The sequence below is a fragment of the Salmo salar genome, chromosome ssa29, assembly GCF_905237065.1.
Source record: "Salmo salar chromosome ssa29, Ssal_v3.1, whole genome shotgun sequence".
NCBI lineage: Eukaryota > Metazoa > Chordata > Actinopteri > Salmoniformes > Salmonidae > Salmo > Salmo salar.
Window position 1 is genome coordinate 31,972,501 of NC_059470.1, and position 22,085 is coordinate 31,994,585.

Consider the following 22,085-nt stretch of genomic DNA (forward strand, 5'->3'; position numbering starts at 1 on the left):
AGTCAAAGCTTTCCTTAATGTTGGGTCAATCACAATGGTCAGGTATTCTGCCACTGTCTACTCTCTGTTTATGGCCAAATAGCATTCTAGTCTGCTGCTATTTTGTTAATTCTTTCCAATGTGTCAAGTAATTATATTTTAGTTTTCTCATAATTTGTTTGGGTCTAATTGTGTTGCTGTCCTGGGGCTCTGTGGGGTGTGTTTGTGTTTATGAAATGCTTCCTTTTAGGTGGTTGTAGAATTGAACAGCTATTTTTGGGATTTTGATAATTAGCGGGTATCGGCCTAATTCTACTCTGCATGCATTATTTGGTGTTTTACGTTGTACACGGACGACATTTTTGCAGAATTCTGTATGCAGAGTCTCAATTTGGTGTTTGTCCCATTTTGTGAATTATTGGTTGGTGAGCGGACCCTAGACCTCACAACCATAAATGGCAATGGGTTCTATAACTGATTAAAGTATTTTTAGCCAGATCCTAATTGGTATGTTGAATTTTATGATCCTTTTGATGGCATAGAAGGCCTTTCTTGCCTTGTCTCTGAACTAGTTCACAGCTTTGTGGAAGTTACCTGGAGCACTGATGTTTAGGCTGAGGTATGTATCGTTTTTTTGTGTTCTCTCTCTCTCTCTCTCTCTCTCTCTCTCTCTCTCTCCTCCCCCTCTCTCTCTATCTCTCTCCTCCCCCCTCTCTCTCTCTCTCCATTAATAGCAGGCTCTAGTATCCTGGGGAGAAGAGAACAGACAGATGGCTCATAAAAACATCCCTCTTCCCAGTTTACGCTTTCTGGCCCTGGCCTGCACTAAAATTCCTTTATCGTTGTCATCCTCCGTCTTGGCATTGTGGGTACAAATAGCAGAATAGTCTCCAGGATATGTTGATTTGCCTGGGAAGCTTTTACAACTTGTAGTCTATGTCTGGCATAATGGGAGCTATGATAAAACTGTTTTGAGCAATACCGCTGATACCGCTGACTGGAAGCCTTTACATTTATTACAACTATGGGTGACTATCTGATTACAGTTGGAAATTAAAGAAAGGCTTTTCTTTAAATAGAAAAAAAAATTGTGTGTGAGACAGAAAGTGAAAGACACAGAGAGAGAGAGACATAACCCATATTTATGCTTATTTATTTTCCCTTCGGTACTTTAACCATTTGTACATTGTTACATCACTGTATATATACATCATATGACATTTGTAATATCTTTATTCTTTTGGAACTTTTATGAGTGTAATGTTTATTGTTCATTTCACATTTGTATATTATCTACTTCACTTGCTTTGGCAACGTTAAAATATGTTTCCCATGCCAATAAAGCTCCTTGAATTCAATTCAGAGAGAGAGAGAGAGAGAGAGAGAGAGAGAGAGAGAGAGAGAGAGAGAGAGACAGAGAGAGAGAGAGAGAGAGAGAGAGAGAGAGAGAGAGAGAGAGAGAGAGAGAATATATCACCTCTCTAATTGGTTACTTCCTTGTCTCTAATCACCCCATGGGCTGTGCTTCACCTGATGCCCGTAGAAATAGTCCCTCCTCAATCTGCTAGAAAACCTAACCCCAAACTTGAAACCCACCCACCACCACACAGGGTTCATGTCTTGAAATGAGGTTCAGAGAGGTGTATCTGTTCAATTCCCACCACACAGGGAGACAGGGACTGACTCCGTTTTCATCTTGGAATGGGGACTTGGAATGGGGTTCATCTGGCAAGGAGGCCTTCAGGGCCCAAATTGGCATTCCCAAGATAATGGGATAGTAGTAGTACATTTGTGACAGAGTTAAGGCAGCTGCAGCCAGAAGTATCTGTGTGTGTGTCTGTGTGGTGCGAGTGTGTGTGTCTGTGTGGTGCGTGTCTGTCTGTGTGGTGTGAACATACAGCCACCAGGGTAGTGACAATCAAATCAAATCAAATGTATTTATATAGCCCTTCGTACATCAGCTGATATCTCAAAGTGCTGTACAGAAACCCAGCCTAAAACCCCAAACAGCAAGCAATGCATGTGAAAGAAGCACGGTGGCTAGGAAAAACAATGGTAAGATACTGCTGCTGTATATGAATATTATTTATATATATATATTTATATCCATTTAGCAGAAATGTTAGTGAATTAGCTTTTATTGTTTGAAAAAAAATAACAGATTGGTGTGTTTTTTTTACTATCTAATCATGGCATGGGTTTGTTTATGCAGAAGGCGAGGTCAGTACAGGTGTATTAAAGCTGGGACCAAGAGACTGAAAAACAGTTTTTATCTCAAGGCCATCAGACTGTTAAACAGCCATCAATAACACAGAGAGGCTGCTGCCTACATACAGCCTTGAAATCACTGACCACTTTAATAAATGGATCACTAGTCACTTTAATAATGTTTACATATCTTGCATTACTCAGCTCATATGTATATACCGGGGGTGAAACGATTCACAAAACTCACGGTTCGGTACGATACGGTACAGTGGTGTCACGGTTCGGTACGATACGGTACAGTGGTGTCACGGTTCGGTACGATACGGTACAGTGGTGTCACGGTTCGGTACGATACGGTACAGTGGTGTCACGGTTCGGTACGATACGGTACAGTGGTGTCACGGTTCGGTACGATACGGTACAGTGGTGTCACGGTTCGGTACGATACGGTACAGTGGTGTCACGGTTCGGTACGGTTTCGATACATCGACAAAATAAATGCCTGAGAAATATGTAATTTGTATTTAGATTTTCCATTTATTATAATAGGTAACATGGGTAGCTTGAATTCCCAGGAGCATAAAGAAACAAAGGGACAAAAAAAACAGCAGTGCCTGCCTTATAACATGAAACAAATTGTCATTTAAAACAGAGTGTTTAGAGTGTGTAGAGTGTGTAGTGTTTAGAGTGTGTAGAGTGTGTAGAGTGTGTAGAGTGTGTAGAGTGTGTAGAGTGTTTAGAGTGTGTAGAGTGTGTAGAGTGTTTAGAGTGTTTAGAGTGTGTAGAGTGTGTAGAGTGTTTAGAGTGTGTAGAGTGTTTAGAGTGTGTAGAGTGTGTAGTGTTTAGAGTGTGTAGAGTGTGTAGAGTTTGTAGAGTGTTTAGAGTGTGTAGAGTGTGTAGAGTGTGTAGAGTGTGTAGAGATATGTAGACCAGCAGCATATATCAACATTAAGTCACATAGCAGTGCCTTCAAAAAATAGGACCACTTCAGACTAGTTAGTTGAATATTATTATTTTTTTTTAGCAGATTTTCAAGTTTTTCTTAAAGAAGATTAGTCTATCCACATGATCTGCAGTGAGCACTGATGGGCTTGCTGTGACAATGTCAGCCGTTGTTGGTGAATACCCTCTCTCTCGGGACAGAGGTCCCAGTCACAGCCAGGTAGCGCCTTGTTAACATGGCAACATGAGGGTATATTAACTCTTTGTTCTTCCACCATCTAAGTGGATCAGCATCCAGGGGAATACAGTCCACTTCCCTGTATGAGGTCACCTCCTCCTCCGTGACCTTGACCTTTGACTTGGCTCCCTGCTCCTGGGTTGTGAACAACTCCCCAAAAAGCTCAGCCATGGCGTGCTTCTTTTCTGGAGGAGAATCCCAGTCGTCTCTGGAGAAGTGTTGGCTCCTGTGGGATCTGTGGCTTGACCCTGCAGAATTAAATTAGATGAAAATTACTATCTCTGAAGTAGCTTTAAAAATATGATTTGTTGTGAGAAATATATATCAGACACTATTATTACAATTACAATTATTACTTCAGAATTAATTGTTAAATCACTAATGAATACAATTATAAATGTCACATTAACAAAATAAATACAATACCTGTTGTATATTGGTCACAATCTCTGCTGTGAGTTCATTGTAGACTCTCAGACGAGCAGCAGCATCCAGGTGCAGTAGAGACTTGAACCGGGAGTCCAAAGCGGTGCTCTTGCGTAAGAAGTCTTGGACACCAGGGTCAGCATATCTAGGCTCCAGGTTAACTCTGATAGCAGTCTTGACATCCCTTACTGCGGGTTCATCTTCATCAGATGCCACCATTGATTTCAGGATCATTGTTTTCATAGGCAGGACCATGGAAACTAATGGAATGCTCTCAGTGCAGATCAGTGTTGTGACTGAGAGGTTTACACACTTTGATAACTTCCTCTGCTAGTCTTGTCATTTTCAGACAAAGTCACAATATCTTTGACATTCTTCCTCACAGCTTGATCAGTCAGTGTAGAATACACCAACTTTCTGCTCAAGCTATCTCTCAGCCATGTGATGGCTTGAATTCCATCTAGCAGGGACATCTTGGATTAGTTTGTGGTTTGGCAGCTCCAGCATCTCCTATTTTATCTTGAAAACATGTGCAGCAGTTGTGCTTTTATGAAAGAAGGATACCAGCTTCCTGATCTTTGCTAGGAGGCGAGAGATTGGATTCGCTGACATTGCTTTTTGAGATGTTAGATTAACAATGTGAGCAAAGCATCCTATCTGTGGCCCCAATCCAGCTAGAGCAACTGCATTTACAATATTTCTAGTGTTGTCAGTGGTTACAGGAATCGTTACATTATCCCTCTCCAACTTCCACACTGCAACTACCTCCCTTAGCTCTTCCCCCAAGTTTACACTGGTGTGACGACTCTCAAGGGGACGTGTTTGAAGGACATGGCTTTTTATCTCCCACTCTGCCGTAATGGAATGAGCCGTTACAGTAAGGTAGCTCTCTGTAGCTCTAGATGTCCAACTGTCTGTTGTTAGGAGCAACAGACCACGTTTCTGACAACTCGCTCTCAAGTTGTTCTTTTGTTTTTTGTATAAGGCAGGTATTCACGTCTGGGCAAAAGTTGCTTAAAGACAACTTTATTACCATGCAAATATTTTTCCCACGTTAATTTATATGTCATTGGTTTATGCAATAATATTTTTTTTTTACAATGATATATATATATTTTTTGTTTTAATTTAAAAAAAAATGTAAATACAAAAAATATTCCTAGCTATAATATATGATTAATGTATTGTTCGGTTCGCAGTGCGAGGAGAGGAGTGGAGAGGAGAGGAGAGGAGAGGAGAGGAGAGGGGAGAGGAGGGGAGAGGAGAGGAGAGGAGAGGAGAGGGGAGAGGAGAGGGTAGGGGTAGGCGAGGAGAGGAGAGGAGAGGAGAGGAGAGGAGAGGAGAGGAGAGGAGAGGAGAGGAGAGGAGAGGAGAGGAGAGGAGAGGAGAGGCGAGGCGAGGCGAGGCGAGGCGAAGGCTTTAAAGGATATGGGAACAAAGGGGCGTTCTATGTTTAGATTAGATAACGTAAGCAACAGGTTTTCTGCTTGGGCGAACTAGCTAAACGATGGATATAGCGTAAAAAAATTGACAATATTTTGTGTCGAAAGAAAGATCCAGAAAAACACCTTTTTAATGTTAATATGTATTGTTGTGTATACTAGTGTGTATTTTAATGTGTATATGGATGTGTAGTTTAACGTGTACATTATATTTTGATGTGTAATGTGAAAAACAAGAATACATCTTAATGTGGACTAATGATGTGTAATGTTTTGCTGATCTAATTATCCAGATATTCCTATGGAATTTTACATTATAATGTATGCGACAAGTTTCTAGTGCTCTGTTTTATGAACACAGTTAATAGGATAACGTTGTATATCATTTTGATCAGCTCAGATTCATGACTATTCACATGTGCATATCCTTTTGATTAAATATTGCAATTATTGGTCTTATAACATTTTCAAAAATCAGCATTCTGACAGCTTGTTGGGCACCTTCTGACTAAAATTAGTAGTTTTAAAAGTGGGATTAAAATGGATTTCATTGTAAACAAAAAAAACATGTATTTGTAAAAAACGAATCTAAAAATAAAACGCATAAATATAGTTAAGTATTCAAACCCTTGAGTCAATACATGTTAGAATCACCTTTGGCAGCGATTACAGCTGTGATTCTTTCTGGGTAAGTCTCTAAGAGTTTCCACACCCGGGAATGTGCGACATTTGTCTACTATTCTTTGCAAAATTCTTCAAGATCTGTCAAATTATTTGTTGATCATTGCAAGACAACCATTTTCAGGTCTTGCCAATTAATCTCCCAGTGTCTGGTGGAAAACAGATTGAACCAGGTTTTCCTCTAGGATTTTTATTGTGCTTAACTCCAATTCATTTATTTTGTATCCTGAAAATTTCCCCAGTCCTTAACGCTTACAAACATACCCATAACATAACTATTTATCTGTCTGGAGATACAACTCACCACTATAACTGTTCCTCTGTCTGGAGATACAACTCACCACTATAACTGTTCCTCTGTCTGGAGATACAACTCACCACTATAACTGTTCCTCTGTCTGGAGATACAACTCACCACTATAACTGTTCCTCTGTCTGGAGATACAACTCACCACTATAACTGTTCCTCTGTCTGGAGATACAACTCACCACTATAACTGTTCCTCTGGAGATACAACTCACCACTATAACTGTTCCTCTGTCTGGAGATACAACTCACCACTATAACTGTTCCTCTGTCTGGAGATACAACTCACCACTATAACTGTTCCTCTGTCTGGAGATACAACTCACCACTATAACTGTTCCTCTGTCTGGAGATACAACTCACCACTATAACTGTTCCTTCTGGAGATACAACTCACCACTATAACTGTTCCTCTGTCTGGAGATACAACTCACCACTATAACTGTTCCTCTGTCTGGAGATACAACTCACCACTATAACTGTTCCTCGTCTGGAGATACAACTCACCACTATAACTGTTCCTCTGGAGATACAACTCACCACTATAACTGTTCCTCTGTCTGGAGATACAACTCACCACTATAACTGTTCCTCTGTCTGGAGATACAACTCACCACTATAACTGTTCCTCTGTCTGGAGATACAACTCACCACTATAACTGTTCCTCTGTCTGGAGATACAACTCACCACTATAACTGTTCCTGTCTGGAGATACAACTCACCACTATAACTGTTCCTCTGGAGATACAACTCACCACTATAACTGTTCCTCTGTCTGGAGATACATCTCACCACTATAACTGTTCCTTCTGGAGATACAACTCACCACTATAACTGTTCCTCTGTCTGGAGATACAACTCACCACTATAACTGTTCCTCTGTCTGGAGGTACAACTCACCACTATAACTGTTCCTTGTCTGGAGATACAACTCACCACTATAACTGTTCCTCTGTCTGGAGATACAACTCACCACTATAACTGTTCCTCTGTCTGGAGATACAACTCACCACTATAACTGTTCCTCGGTCTGGAGATACAACTCACCACTATAACTGTTCCTCGGTTTGGAGATACAACTCACCACAATAACTGTTGCTCTGTCTGGAGGTACAACTCACCACTATAACTGTTCCTCTGTCTGGAGATACAACTCACCACTATAACTGTTCCTCTGTCTGGAGATACAACTCACCACTATAACTGTTCCTCTGTCTGGAGATACAACTCACCACTATAACTGTTCCTCTGTCTGGAGATACAACTCACCACTATAACTGTTCCTCTGTCTGGAGATACAACTCACCACTATAACTGTTCCTCTGTCTGGAGATACAACTCACCACTATAACTGTTCCTCTGGAGATACAACTCACCACTATAACTGTTCCTCTGTCTGGAGATACAACTCACCACTATAACTGTTCCTCTGTCTGGAGATACATCTCACCACTATAACTGTTCCTCTGGAGATACAACTCACCGCTATAACTGTTCCTCTGTCTGGAGATACAACTCACCACTATAACTGTTCCTCTGTCTGGAGGTACAACTCACCACTATAACTGTTCCTCTGGAGATATAACTCACCACTATAACTGTTCCTCTGTCTGGAGATACAACTCACCACTATAACTGTTCCTCTGGCTGGAGATACAACTCACCACTATAACTGTTCCTCTGGAGATACAACTCACCACTATAACTGTTCCTCGGTCTGGAGATACAACTCACCACTATAACTGTTCCTCGGTCTGGAGATACAACTCACCACTATAACTGTTGCTCTGTCTGGAGATACAACTCACCACTATAACTGTTCCTCTGGAGATACAACTCACCACTATTACTGTTCCTCTGTCTGGAGATACAACTCACCACTATAACTGTTCCTCTGGAGATACAACTCACCACTATAACTGTTCCTTTGTCTGGAGATACAACTCACCACTATAACTGTTCCTGTCTGGAGATACAACTCACCACTATAACTGTTCCTCTGTCTGGAGATACAACTCACCACTATAACTGTTCCTCTGTCTGGAGATACAACTCACCACTATAACTGTTCCTCTGGAGATACAACTCACCACTATAACTGTTCCTCTGTCTGGAGATACAACTCACCACTATAACTGTTCCTTCTGGAGATACAACTCACCGCTATAACAGTTCCTCTGTCTGGAGGTACAACTCACCACTATAACTGTTCCTCTGTCTGGAGGTACAACTCACCACTATAACTGTTCCTCTGGAGATACAACTCACCACTATAACTGTTCCTCTGTCTGGAGATACAACTCACCACTATAACTGTTCCTCTGTAAATTTCTGGAGATACAACTCACCACTATAACTGTTCCTCTGGAGATACAACTCACCGCTATAACAGTTCCTCTGTCTGGAGGTACAACTCACCACTATAACTGTTCCTCTGTCTGGAGGTACAACTCACCACTATAACTGTTCCTCTGGAGATATAACTCACCACTAAAACTGTTCCTCTGTCTGGAGATACAACTCACCACTATAACTGTTCCTCTGTCTGGAGATACAACTCACCACTATAACTGTTCCCTGTCTGGAGATACAACTCACCACTATAACTGTTCCTCGGTCTGGAGATACAACTCACCACTATAACTGTTCCTCGGTCTGGAGATACAACTCACCACTATAACTGTTGCTCTGTCTGGAGATACAACTCACCACTATAACTGTTCCTCTGGAGATACAACTCACCACTATTACTGTTCCTCTGTCTGGAGATACAACTCACCACTATAACTGTTCCTCCTGGAGATACAACTCACCACTATAACTATTCCTCTGTCTGGAGATACAACTCACCACTATAACTGTTCCTCTGTCTGGAGGTACAACTCACCACTATAACTGTTCCTCTGTCTGGAGATACAACTCACCACTATAACTGTTCCTCTGTCTGGAGATACAACTCACCACTATAACTGTTCCTCTGGAGATACAACTCACCACTATAACTGTTCCTCTGTCTGGAGATACAACTCACCACTATAACTGTTCCTCTGGAGATACAACTCACCGCTATAACAGTTCCTCTGTCTGGAGGTACAACTCACCACTATAACTGTTCCTCTGTCTGGAGGTACAACTCACCACTATAACTGTTCCTCTGGAGATATAACTCACCACTATAACTGTTCCTCTGTCTGGAGATACAACTCACCACTATAACTGTTCCGTCTGGAGATACAACTCACCACTATAACTGTTCCTCTGGAGATACAACTCACCACTATAACTGTTCCTCTGTCTGGAGATACAACTCACCACTATAACTGTTCCTCTGTCTGGAGATACAACTCACCACTATAACTGTTCCTCTGTCTGGAGATACAACTCACCACTATAACTGTTCCTCTGGAGATACAACTCACCACTATAACTGTTCCTCTGGAGATACAACTCACCACTATAACTGTTCCTCTGTCTGGAGATACAACTCACCACTATAACTGTTCCTCTGTCTGGAGATACAACTCACCACTATAACTGTTCCTCTGTCTGGAGATACAACTCACCACTATAACTGTTCCTCTGTCTGGAGATACAACTCACCACTATAACTGTTCCCGTCTGGAGATACAACTCACCACTATAACTGTTCCTCTGGAGATACAACTCACCACTATAACTGTTCCTCTGTCTGGAGATACAACTCACCACTATAACTGTTCCTCTGTCTGGAGATACAACTCACCACTATAACTGTTCCTCTGTCTGGAGATACAACTCACCACTATAACTGTTCCTCTGTCTGGAGATACAACTCACCACTATAACTGTTCCTCTGGAGATACAACTCACCACTATAACTGTTCCTCTGTCTGGAGATACAACTCACCACTATAACTGTTCCTCTGTCTGGAGATACAACTCACCACTATAACTGTTCCTTCTGGAGATACAACTCACCACTATAACTGTTCCTCCGTCTGGAGATACAACTCACCACTATAACTGTTCCTCTGTCTGGAGGTACAACTCACCACTATAACTGTTCCTCTGGAGATATAACTCACCACTATAACTGTTCCTCTGTCTGGAGATACAACTCACCACTATAACTGTTCCTCTGTCTGGAGATACAACTCACCACTATAACTGTTCCTCTGTCTGGAGGTACAACTCACCACTATAACTGTTCCTCTGTCTGGAGATACAACTCACCACTATAACTGTTCCTCTGTCTGGAGATACAACTCACCACTATAACTGTTCCCTGTCTGGAGATACAACTCACCACTATAACTGTTCCTCTGTCTGGAGATACAACTCACCACTATAACTGTTCCTCTGTCTGGAGATACAACTCACCACTATAACTGTTCCTCGTCTGGAGGTACAACTCACCACTATAACTGTTCCTCTGGAGATACAACTCACCACTATAACTGTTCCTCTGTCTGGAGATACAACTCACCACTATAACTGTTCCTCTGTCTGGAGATACAACTCACCACTATAACTGTTCCTCTGTCTGGAGATACAACTCACCACTATAACTGTTCCTCTGTCTGGAGATACAACTCACCACTATAACTGTTCCTCTGGAGATACAACTCACCACTATAACTGTTCCTCTGGAGATACAACTCACCACTATAACTGTTCCTCTGTCTGGAGATACAACTCACCACTATAACTGTTCCTCTGGAGATACAACTCACCACTATAACTGTTCCTCTGGAGATACAAGTCACCACTATAACTGTTCCTCTGTCTGGAGATACAACTCACCACTATAACTGTTCCTCTGTCTGGAGATACAACTCACCACTATAACTGTTCCTCTGGAGATACAACTCACCACTATAACTGTTTCTCTGTCTGGAGATACAACTCACCACTATAACTGTTCCTCTGTCTGGAGATACAACTCACCACTATAACTGTTCCTCTGGAGATACAACTCACCACTATAACTGTTCCTCTGTCTGGAGATACAACTCACCACTATAACTGTTCCTCTGTCTGGAGATACAACTCACCACTATAACTGTTCCTCTGTCTGGAGATACAACTCACCACTATAACTGTTCCTCTGTCTGGAGATACAACTCACCACTATAACTGTTCCTCTGGAGATACAACTCACCACTATAACTGTTCCTCTGGAGATACAACTCACCACTATAACTGTTCCTCTGTCTGGAGATACAACTCACCACTATAACTGTTCCTCTGTCTGGAGATACAACTCACCGCTATAACTGTTCCTCTGTCTGGAGGTACAACTCACCACTATAACTGTTCCTCTGTCTGGAGATACAACTCACCACTATAACTGTTGCTCTGTCTGGAGATACAACTCACCACTATAACTGTTCCTCTGGAGATACAACTCACCACTATTACTATTCCTCTGTCTGGAGATACAACTCACCACTATAACTGTTCCTCTGTCTGGAGATACAACTCACCACTATAACTGTTCCTCTGTCTGGAGATACAACTCACCACTATAACTGTTCCTCTGTCTGGAGATACAACTCACCACTATAACTGTTCCTCTGTCTGGAGATACAACTCACCACTATAACTGTTCCTCTGGAGATACAACTCACCACTATAACTGTTCCTCTGTCTGGAGATACAACTCACCACTATAACTGTTCCTCTGTCTGGAGATACAACTCACCACTATAACTGTTCCTCTGGAGATACAACTCACCACTATAACAGTTCCTCTGTCTGGAGGTACAACTCACCACTATAACTGTTCCTCTGTCTGGAGGTACAACTCACCACTATAACTGTTCCTCTGGAGATATAACTCACCACTAAAACTGTTCCTCTGTCTGGAGATACAACTCACCACTATAACTGTTCCTCTGGCTGGAGATACAACTCACCACTATAACTGTTCCTCTGGAGATACAACTCACCACTATAACTGTTCCTCGGTCTGGAGATACAACTCACCACTATAACTGTTCCTCGGTCTGGAGATACAACTCACCACTATAACTGTTGCTCTGTCTGGAGATACAACTCACCACTATAACTGTTCCTCTGGAGATACAACTCACCACTATTACTGTTCCTCTGTCTGGAGATACAACTCACCACTATAACTGTTCCTCTGGAGATACAACTCACCACTATAACTATTCCTCTGTCTGGAGATACAACTCACCACTATAACTGTTCCTCTGTCTGGAGATACAACTCACCACTATAACTGTTCCTCTGTCTGGAGATACAACTCACCACTATAACTGTTCCTCTGTCTGGAGATACAACTCACCACTATAACTGTTCCTCTGGAGATACAACTCACCACTATAACTGTTCCTCTGTCTGGAGATACAACTCACCACTATAACTGTTCCTCTGTCTGGAGATACAACTCACCACTATAACTGTTCCTCTGGAGATACAACTCACCGCTATAACAGTTCCTCTGTCTGGAGGTACAACTCACCACTATAACTGTTCCTCTGTCTGGAGGTACAACTCACCACTATAACTGTTCCTCTGGAGATATAACTCACCACTATAACTGTTCCTCTGTCTGGAGATACAACTCACCACTATAACTGTTCCTCTGGAGATACAACTCACCACTATAACTGTTCCTCTGGAGATATAACTCACCACTATAACTGTTCCTCTGTCTGGAGATACAACTCACCACTATAACTGTTCCTCTGTCTGGAGATACAACTCACCACTATAACTTTTCCTCTGTCTGGAGATACAACTCACCACTATAACTGTTCCTCCGTCTGGAGATACAACTCACCACTATAACTGTTCCTCTGTCTGGAGGTACAACTCACCACTATAACTGTTCCTCTGGAGATACAACTCACCACTATAACTGTTCCTCTGTCTGGAGATACAACTCACCACTATAACTGTTCCTCTGGAGATATAACTCACCACTATAACTGTTCCTCTGTCTGGAGATACAACTCACCACTATAACTGTTCCTCTGTCTGGAGATACAACTCACCACTATAACTGTTCCTCTGGCTGGAGATACAACTCACCACTATAACTGTTCCTCTGGAGATACAACTCACCACTATAACTTTTCCTCTGGAGATACAACTCACCACTATAACTGTTCCTCTGTCTGGAGGTACAACTCACCACTATAACTGTTCCTCTGTCTGGAGATACAACTCACCACTATAACTGTTCCTCTGGAGATACAACTCACCACTATAACTGTTCCTCTGGAGATATAACTCACCACTATAACTGTTCCTCTGTCTGGAGATACAACTCACCACTATAACTGTTCCTCTGTCTGGAGATACAACTCACCACTATAACTTTTCCTCTGTCTGGAGATACAACTCACCACTATAACTGTTCCTCCGTCTGGAGATACAACTCACCACTATAACTGTTCCTCTGTCTGGAGGTACAACTCACCACTATAACTGTTCCTCTGGAGATACAACTCACCACTATAACTGTTCCTCTGGAGATATAACTCACCACTATAACTGTTCCTCTGTCTGGAGATACAACTCACCACTATAACTGTTCCTCTGTCTGGAGATACAACTCACCACTATAACTTTTCCTCTGTCTGGAGATACAACTCACCACTATAACTGTTCCTCCGTCTGGAGATACAACTCACCACTATAACTGTTCCTCTGTCTGGAGGTACAACTCACCACTATAACTGTTCCTCTGGAGATACAACTCACCACTATAACTGTTCCTCTGTCTGGAGATACAACTCACCACTATAACTGTTCCTCTGGAGATATAACTCACCACTATAACTGTTCCTCTGTCTGGAGATACAACTCACCACTATAACTGTTCCTCTGTCTGGAGATACAACTCACCACTATAACTGTTCCTCTGGCTGGAGATACAACTCACCACTATAACTGTTCCTCTGGCCACTATAACTGCTCTGGAGATACAACTCACCACTATATCTGTTCCTCTGTCTGGAGGTACAACTCACCACTATAACTGTTCCTCTGTCTGGAGATACAACTCACCACTATAACTGTTCCTCTGGAGATACAACTCACCACTATAACTGTTCCTCTGGAGATATAACTCACCACTATAACTGTTCCTCTGTCTGGAGATACAACTCACCACTATAACTGTTCCTCTGTCTGGAGATACAACTCACCACTATAACTTTTCCTCTGTCTGGAGATACAACTCACCACTATAACTGTTCCTCCGTCTGGAGATACAACTCACCACTATAACTGTTCCTCTGTCTGGAGGTACAACTCACCACTATAACTGTTCCTCTGGAGATACAACTCACCACTATAACTGTTCCTCTGTCTGGAGATACAACTCACCACTATAACTGTTCCTCTGTCTGGAGATACAACTCACCACTATAACTTTTCCTCTGCTCTAGCCATTTGGTTTGCATTTTCATTTTAGTCATTGAGCAGACGCTCTTATCCAGAGCGACTTACAGTAGTGAATGCATACATTTCATACATTTTTTTTCTGTGCTGGCCCCCCGTGGGAATCAAACCCACAACCCTGGCGTTGCAAACATCATGCGTTGCAAACACCATGCTCTACCAACTGAGCTACAAGGAAGGCTGTTTGCCTCCCTGTTGGGCTGTCTATCGGTGTCAACATATTCTCTGCTGTAAGTCTGTGCTTCTTCTTGTTCTCTGTCTCTTTATGTCTTATACGTTATAAAAGCCAAGCTAACAACTTAAGCTATATATCAAATTAGTACCTGTCATGTGTGTTTATTTTATTTTAAATGTAAAAAATGTCATTATTAGTAACCCCTCCACCACCCTCTTCTTCAGAGGACAAATATCTTCTGTTTTTTTATAGCTTTTTTTCTACATATACATACATTGTACATATACATTTGGCATACATATAAAGCAGTCACATAACAATAATACATTACCAAACATTAGCTCTATAATCCTGCCCCTCAGCCTTTCTCAGCCCATCCCACCTATCACCATAGACCACCCACGTTCTGTAATGTTTTACAACATTTTTTTATCTTTCTAATCGGATATTATCCACAGATTGAGAGCTAAAGATGAAAACCTTTCCTATGAGTATTATTATATTATTTATTGACTGACTAAGGCTTTCCAAATTACCCAACACTGCTATTTGTAAGGTTAATATTAAGTGCATGTTATGGTGACCAGAAACCAGCTACATAGGGGCAATACCAGAATAAATGATCTATTGATTCTATTGATGTCTCTACAGAGCTGAGATTGTTTTATGCCCCAGATATAGAGAATTCTGTAGGTGGCAAGAATTTAATATAAGAATTTCAATTGAAAAACTATAAGTGTTGAATCAAGTGTAATTTTTTTCACATCAAAAATCTCATCCCATTTATTTTGCAACCTTATTGGTGCAGCAGTCAACATTTTTGTCCTCAGATGAAACTGATATATTTTTCTATTTATGCCAGTACCTTTCATATGTGTTATCATACATTAAGTGTTCATTATTATTACAGGGCTCCAGACAAACAAATTTCCCCCAGTGTCACTGCCACCACTATCTTCTACTGTAAGCATCTTATAAAGTAATTCATAGTGTAATAAATAGACTACTGAGGTATTCAGGAAATAAGTTATTTCATCTAACACGTCCAAGTAGGAATAAATGATTCAAGATATTTTGATGTGCAGCCTAATCTAGTGATTGACATGAATTTTGGGTTGACATTTACACTATAGTGTGACTATATGTGACTTGTTTCAGGAAACTAGGCATATGGCACATGTTACCACTTCACAGGAGAGGTATTTGAACGTAAACACTTATGTTTTTTATCAAAATCATTTTTGGGTCAGCAATGCCTTCTGGAACATTTGAACTTTCATGTGCCTTAATTAATAACAAACTTGTATGTCATCTATAAATACGATAAAAAATGTTAAATTACGTGCCAAGTTGGTTTAACCAAGGAAAAAGACAGGAAACTTCCCTCTAGCCATGATTAGCTGAGATAATGGTTGGGCTGGACATGCTGAGAGATGAGTTCGGATTGGTCTGCCATGTAGCATGCGTCTGTCTTTAACATGAGCTGCTCAGTAAGTGTAGGTAATCCCTTCTAACGCGGCTTTTTTTTAAAAAGAAATCACGTAGTAGAACTGCAAAAGTGTTGCTAATGCTCTCCACTTTCTGGAGGATAATCGTGCCATGCTGATTCTCTCTGACTCTGAAAATGAATCGGACGATGAGGAAATTCAAGATTTAGGTAATAACATTTTAATTGAACCAGACATTGTAGTTTTCTGATGACAGCGATGGGGGAGAAATGGCTATCAACAGTGTTCTTGTCAAGGAAGAATTTGACCGAGTTTTGAAATCAGTGGAATACCCAGTGGAAGCAGAGTATGATAGCCAAGAATATGGAGAAAATTCTGCCGTTTGATTTCAAATATGCGGAGGGAGTCGAAAAGAGAACACAGAAGGCTGTTGTATAAAACACCTGTCTCTGGATTACATCTTCAAACTAAGGGCAAACATGACATCCGTGACAGAGAGGGAGAAGTGTTCATCTATGTATACGGGTAAGAGTCTAGCTAGCTTCATTTTCAGTTATATTACATTTCTAATTTTGTCAGAAAGTCATTTTCATTGCAAGTTAAAGGATACTTTTGTTAGATAGCTAACGTAAGCTGGCTGGCTAGCTAGCTAGCTAACGTTACGTGTATGATCTGTGTAATAATATTATTAATATCTCAGAAATCCATTTGCATTGCTAGTTATAGCCTAATGCTAGCTAGCTAGCTAACATTGAACCTAGTTGGTTAGCTTTAGCTTCATGCATGCATGATAGTAACGTTATGAGTTGGGATTATGGTTCATTGTTTAGCTAGCTAGCTACATGTAAAAAAAAATAGACTCCACCATGCAAGTAACCATTTCACAGTACTGTTTACACCTTCTGTATCCTGTGCATGTAACAAATCAACTTTTATTTGATTTGATATAGTGTGTGTTTACCAGAGACGGTAATGGGAAGAACAGCATGACCTGCACCAAAGTCAAATTATGATATAAAGTTAGGCCAACGAGACAGTGTCCAAGTTCAAAACTTCTCAGAATGCCCTGCTTTTATTTTGTCACACTCACAACCCGAAGCAATTTTCTGTAATTAGCCCGCCATTAACTTGTAAATAATTATCTTGTTGTGAGTTTATTTTCCTGTAATAATGAATACAAATTAGGTAAAGTTAAGATGTTGTCAGCTATTATATGGTAATTATTTGAACTGGCTAGCCAGCTAACTTAACATTAGCTAGCCAGCTAACAAGCTTGAAACAATTTTTATTCATTTTATTTAACTTTATTTAAGATATTTTTTTGTACGATTTTTGCACAATTTCTCTCTTATACTAATCTGTAATGAGCCTTTGGCTGATCAGTGGGCAATGGCCGGCCCCCCTACCAAAATGGACCAGACCGTTTTTCTGATAGGCAAAGAGCACGCTCTCAAAAAGAGCACACTCTACACTGTCACCTCACTGAAAACATTTCTGGGCAGCTAAAACCATGATTTGGTCAAACATTAAAGTGCAATATCCTCCTGGTTCCTGTAAGACAAGTGTCTGTCCTGCCCCGGTGTCTGTTTCACTGGGGCCTGCTGCTGTGATGATCGAGCCACTCTCAAGTCACTCTCCTCTCCCCGTTGTGCTCGATTGTTCTGATCATATTTCAAAATACAATTGAGGGAAAAACACAGCTTTGGGAGATTCTTCCCCTTGTCCCTGTCGAAGAGAGGAGAGTCTCAGCTTTCTGTAGGTATAATTTGTATTTCTCAACTCTCAACATTTAGCTCAACAGCAACTATTTTACAACCAGGATATTTGATATGGCTTTGAAACATAGAGTGGGGCACGTGAGACATTATTTTATATGGCTTTGAGGCATAGAGTGGGGCGCGTGAGACATTATTTTATATGGCTTTGAGACATAGAGTGGGGCGCGTGAGACATTATTTTATATGGCTTTGAGACATAGAGTGGGGCGCGAGACATGCACCCCGGCCTTTCTCAGGGCATAGGCCTATAGGTCTCAAGGGTCGTAGCCTACAACTGCATGTTTTTTTATGCCATTAAAAGACCTAGATGTAATATTTTTGCATTGTAATTTCAGAAAATGTCCTTATTATATCTACAGTAATAGTGTAATGATAGTGTTTAACAACATTCTTTCCCAAAAATGTTATTGGGCCCACACAAAATTGTATTTTAATAGTCCAGCATTCTTATTGGTCAACAAAACACGGGCCGTCTCTTGTTGTCGAATTGACTGGGGCCAACAAATCTCTTGTTGTCAATACAACAAATTTGACAACAAGAGATTTGTTGGACGCAGTCAATTTAAAAACAAGAGAAGGTTTGTTGTTGAATTGTTACATGTGGCACCTTTAAAAGTACTGTTGGATGAATAGCAGTGGACATTATATTTACAGTTAGTGATCTAGTTAATGTGTTTTGTATTTACACTTCATCAGGTGTTGAACCACAAAGTAATTAGCCTATCATATCAGTTAGTGTACATGAAGATGTATGTAATTAATACATTTTAACTGTCAAATATGTGACCAATCGGCTTGATTTTTATGTCAAACAATTTGAAAGTGTTTTTTACATTGGATAAAAGTAGAGACTCAGAGCTAGAAAAGGTATATCATACACTACAGTTGAGGAACAATGGGAAAGTAATTCTGTTATGAAAGTTGATAAACTTGTAAACCCACTTTTTAGTACACCTACTGGAGAGCTCCTCTTTGTCTACACCCATTCAGCATTGTTCTTAAACTTTAGCCCCACCCATCTTTTTAAGGATTCACGTGAGGCCATGTGCTAAACAGAGTGAGTACGATAGTGTACTAAACAACCAAACATTTCAAGACTAAAGGCTGGTTTATACTACGTCTATTGACATGCATGTAGACAGTTGTCACAGTGACATCCTGAACATTCTATTGTCATCCGACATCAAACTTGTCATAGGTAAAAATCTGTTGTTCTGCCCCTGAACAAGACAAGTCAGTTAAGAACAAGTTGTTATTTACAATGACGGCCTAGGAACAGTGGTTAGTGTTGGGCCAGTAACCGAAAGGTTGGTGGATCAAATCCCCGAGCTGACAAGGTAAAAATCTGTTAACTGCCTTGTTCAGGGGCAGAACAACAGATTTTTGACTTGCCTAGTTAAATACCTCTTTGGGCTAGGTGGGACGCTAGTGACCCACCTCGACAACATCCGCTGAAATTGAGGAGTGTGAAATTCAAAATACAAAAATGGTAATATTAAACATTCATGAAAACACAAGTGTCTTACATCTTTTAAAACTTAACTTCTTGTTAACCCAACTGCTTTGTCAGATTTCAAAAAGGCTTTACGGCGAAAGCAAACCATGCGATTATCTGAGAACAGCGCCCAGCATACACCAGCATTAAAAACATTTTCCAAATCAGCAGAGGCGTCACAAAAATCAGAAATAGCGATAAAATAAATGACTTACCTTTGAAGATCTTCCTCTGTTTGCAATCCCAAGGGTCCCAGCTACACAACAAATGGTTGTTTTGTTTGATAAAGTCCTTCTTTATATCCCAAAAAAAGTAAGTTTAGTTGGTGCTTTTGATTCAGTAATCCACCTGTTCCACTCGTTCAATATGCAGACAAAGGAATCCGAAAAGTTACCAATAAACTTTGTCCAAACAAGTCAAACAATGTTTCTAATAAATCCTCAGGTACCCTAATATGTAAATAAATGATAATATTTAACACGGAATGTAGTATGTTCAATACCGGAGATAAATAACGAGGTGCGCGCCCTCATCCACGCGCGCCACAAGACTACAGTCCAAATGAGAGCCCCCTTGAAAGAATACAACTACTAATTCATTTTTCAAAAAACAAGCCTGAAACCCTTTCTAAAGACTGTTGACATCTAGTGGAAGCGATAGGAACTGCAATCTGGGAGGAATTCCTTTCCTAGCGTCCCACCTAGACCAATTAACAGGTCTTTCTCATTTGTATATCAAAAATATATATTTTGTTTGTTTTTGTTTGTCAACTAAAAAATGGTTCAGCCCATATGGCATTTGCCACAATTGCCAGATGGCCAATCCGCCCCTAGTGAATCCTGTGATGCCCTGTATCTACTAATCTTTTTAAACCCTGTTCTAGTTCTAGCTGCCCCGCTACATGGAATTATATGGATAAGCTTCCCACACTCTAATGACAATGGACAAAGCTTCCCACACTCTAATGACAATGGACAAAGCTTCCCACACTCTAACGACAATGGACAAAGCTTCCCGCACTCTAATGACAATGGACAAAGCTTCCCACACTCTAATGACAATGGACAAAGCTTCCCACACTCTAATGACAATGGACAAAGCTTCCCACACTCTAACGACAATGGACAAAGCTTCCCGCACTCTAATGACAATGGACAAAGCTTCCCACACTCTAACGACAATGGACAAAGCTTCCCGCACTCTAATGACAATGGACAAAGCTTCTCACACTCTAACGACAATGGCAGAATATGGGGGATTTTTAAACAGAGGTTTTAACTGATCCTTTCAAAGTTGGTCATATTTTATATCAATTGAAAGGTAATTTCATGACCTTCAGAAACACTTGTCAAACAAAGTTTAAAATGTATCAAGGTTTCCTATTTAAAGCAATTTATGTACCCTAGAAGTCAACGGGTCCAAATTCTTTTGACTTGAACAATCAGAGAAAGCTACCAATGCTGCACACTGCTATCACACATTTTCCGACTCCAGGGACATAGACCTTACATTTTTTTTCACTATGATGAGCCAGACGGCACAAATTTGGCGGTCTGGCTCATTTACTAAAGTGTTATGTTGTATATTGTATCTTCTGATTAGACATACTAGGGGATTTAAGGGAATGACCCTTAAAGTTCAATGTTATAACTGAGATTTAGAAGTTCAAGGCCAGTCTGCGATAGAAGTGCAGCCTAGATCTGTGTGTGTGTGTGTGTGTGTGTGTGTGTGTGTGTGTGTGTGTGTGTGTGTGTGTGTGTGTGTGTGTGTGTGTGTGTGTGTGTGTAAAACATACCTGAGCACACCCGGGGCACTCGTTACCGTTCTCACAGGTCCTGCGGCGTGATTGGATGCCGCCTCCACAGGGCACCGTGCAGCGTTCCCATGCTGACCATGCCGACCAATAGACATGCGGTGGGCAGGGCAGGTGCTCGTTGCAATACCTGGGAAGGACAAAGACCACAGGGGATGAGTGTGTGTGTGTGTGTGTGTGTGTGTGTGTGTGTGTGTGTGTGTGTGTGTGTGTGTGTGTGTGTGTGTGTGTGTGTGTGTGTGTGTGTGTGTGTGTGTGAAGACAGAAGCTATATGATATGATGGGGGAACTTTACCCAGTAGTATCCCCAAGTCAGCCAATCTGTCTTTAGAGTGGTTGGCTGTAAATTATGGTCTTTTTGACATGATACACATGATACACAATCATGTCCAATCAATTGAATTTACCACAGGTGGACTCCAATCAAGTTGTAGAAACATCTCAAGGATGATCAATGGAAACAGGATGCACCTGAGCTCAATTTCGAGTCTCATATAAAAGGGTCTGAATATTTACGTAAATAAGGTATTTATGTTTTTAATTTTTAAAACATTCGCAAAGAATTCTAAGAACCTGCTTTCGTTTTGTCATTATGGGGTATTGTGTGTACTGTAGATTGATGAGGAAAACAATTATTACAATCAATTTTAGAATAAGGCTGTAACTCAACAAAATGTGGAAAAAGTCAAGGGATACTTTCCGAACGGACTGTATACCGATACCACAAGAAAAGA

At 40.8% G+C, this 22,085-nt stretch overlaps 1 protein-coding gene across 3 annotated transcripts in view; it reads right to left on the bottom strand.

Annotated features, from left to right (window-relative positions):
• Nucleotides 1-22,085, bottom strand: part of LOC106590611 (semaphorin-5A) — a 350,252-nt gene that overhangs the window by 62,994 nt on the left and 265,173 nt on the right. For all 3 annotated transcript variants that reach the window (XR_006762699.1, XM_045710702.1, XM_045710701.1), the window contains exon 15: nt 21,334-21,481. Coding sequence is in view for 2 of the 3 variants with exons in the window: in XM_045710702.1 (XP_045566658.1) it covers nt 21,334-21,481 (148 nt within the window). In the remaining variant the exon portion in view is untranslated. The remainder of the gene's footprint in view (nt 1-21,333; nt 21,482-22,085) is intronic.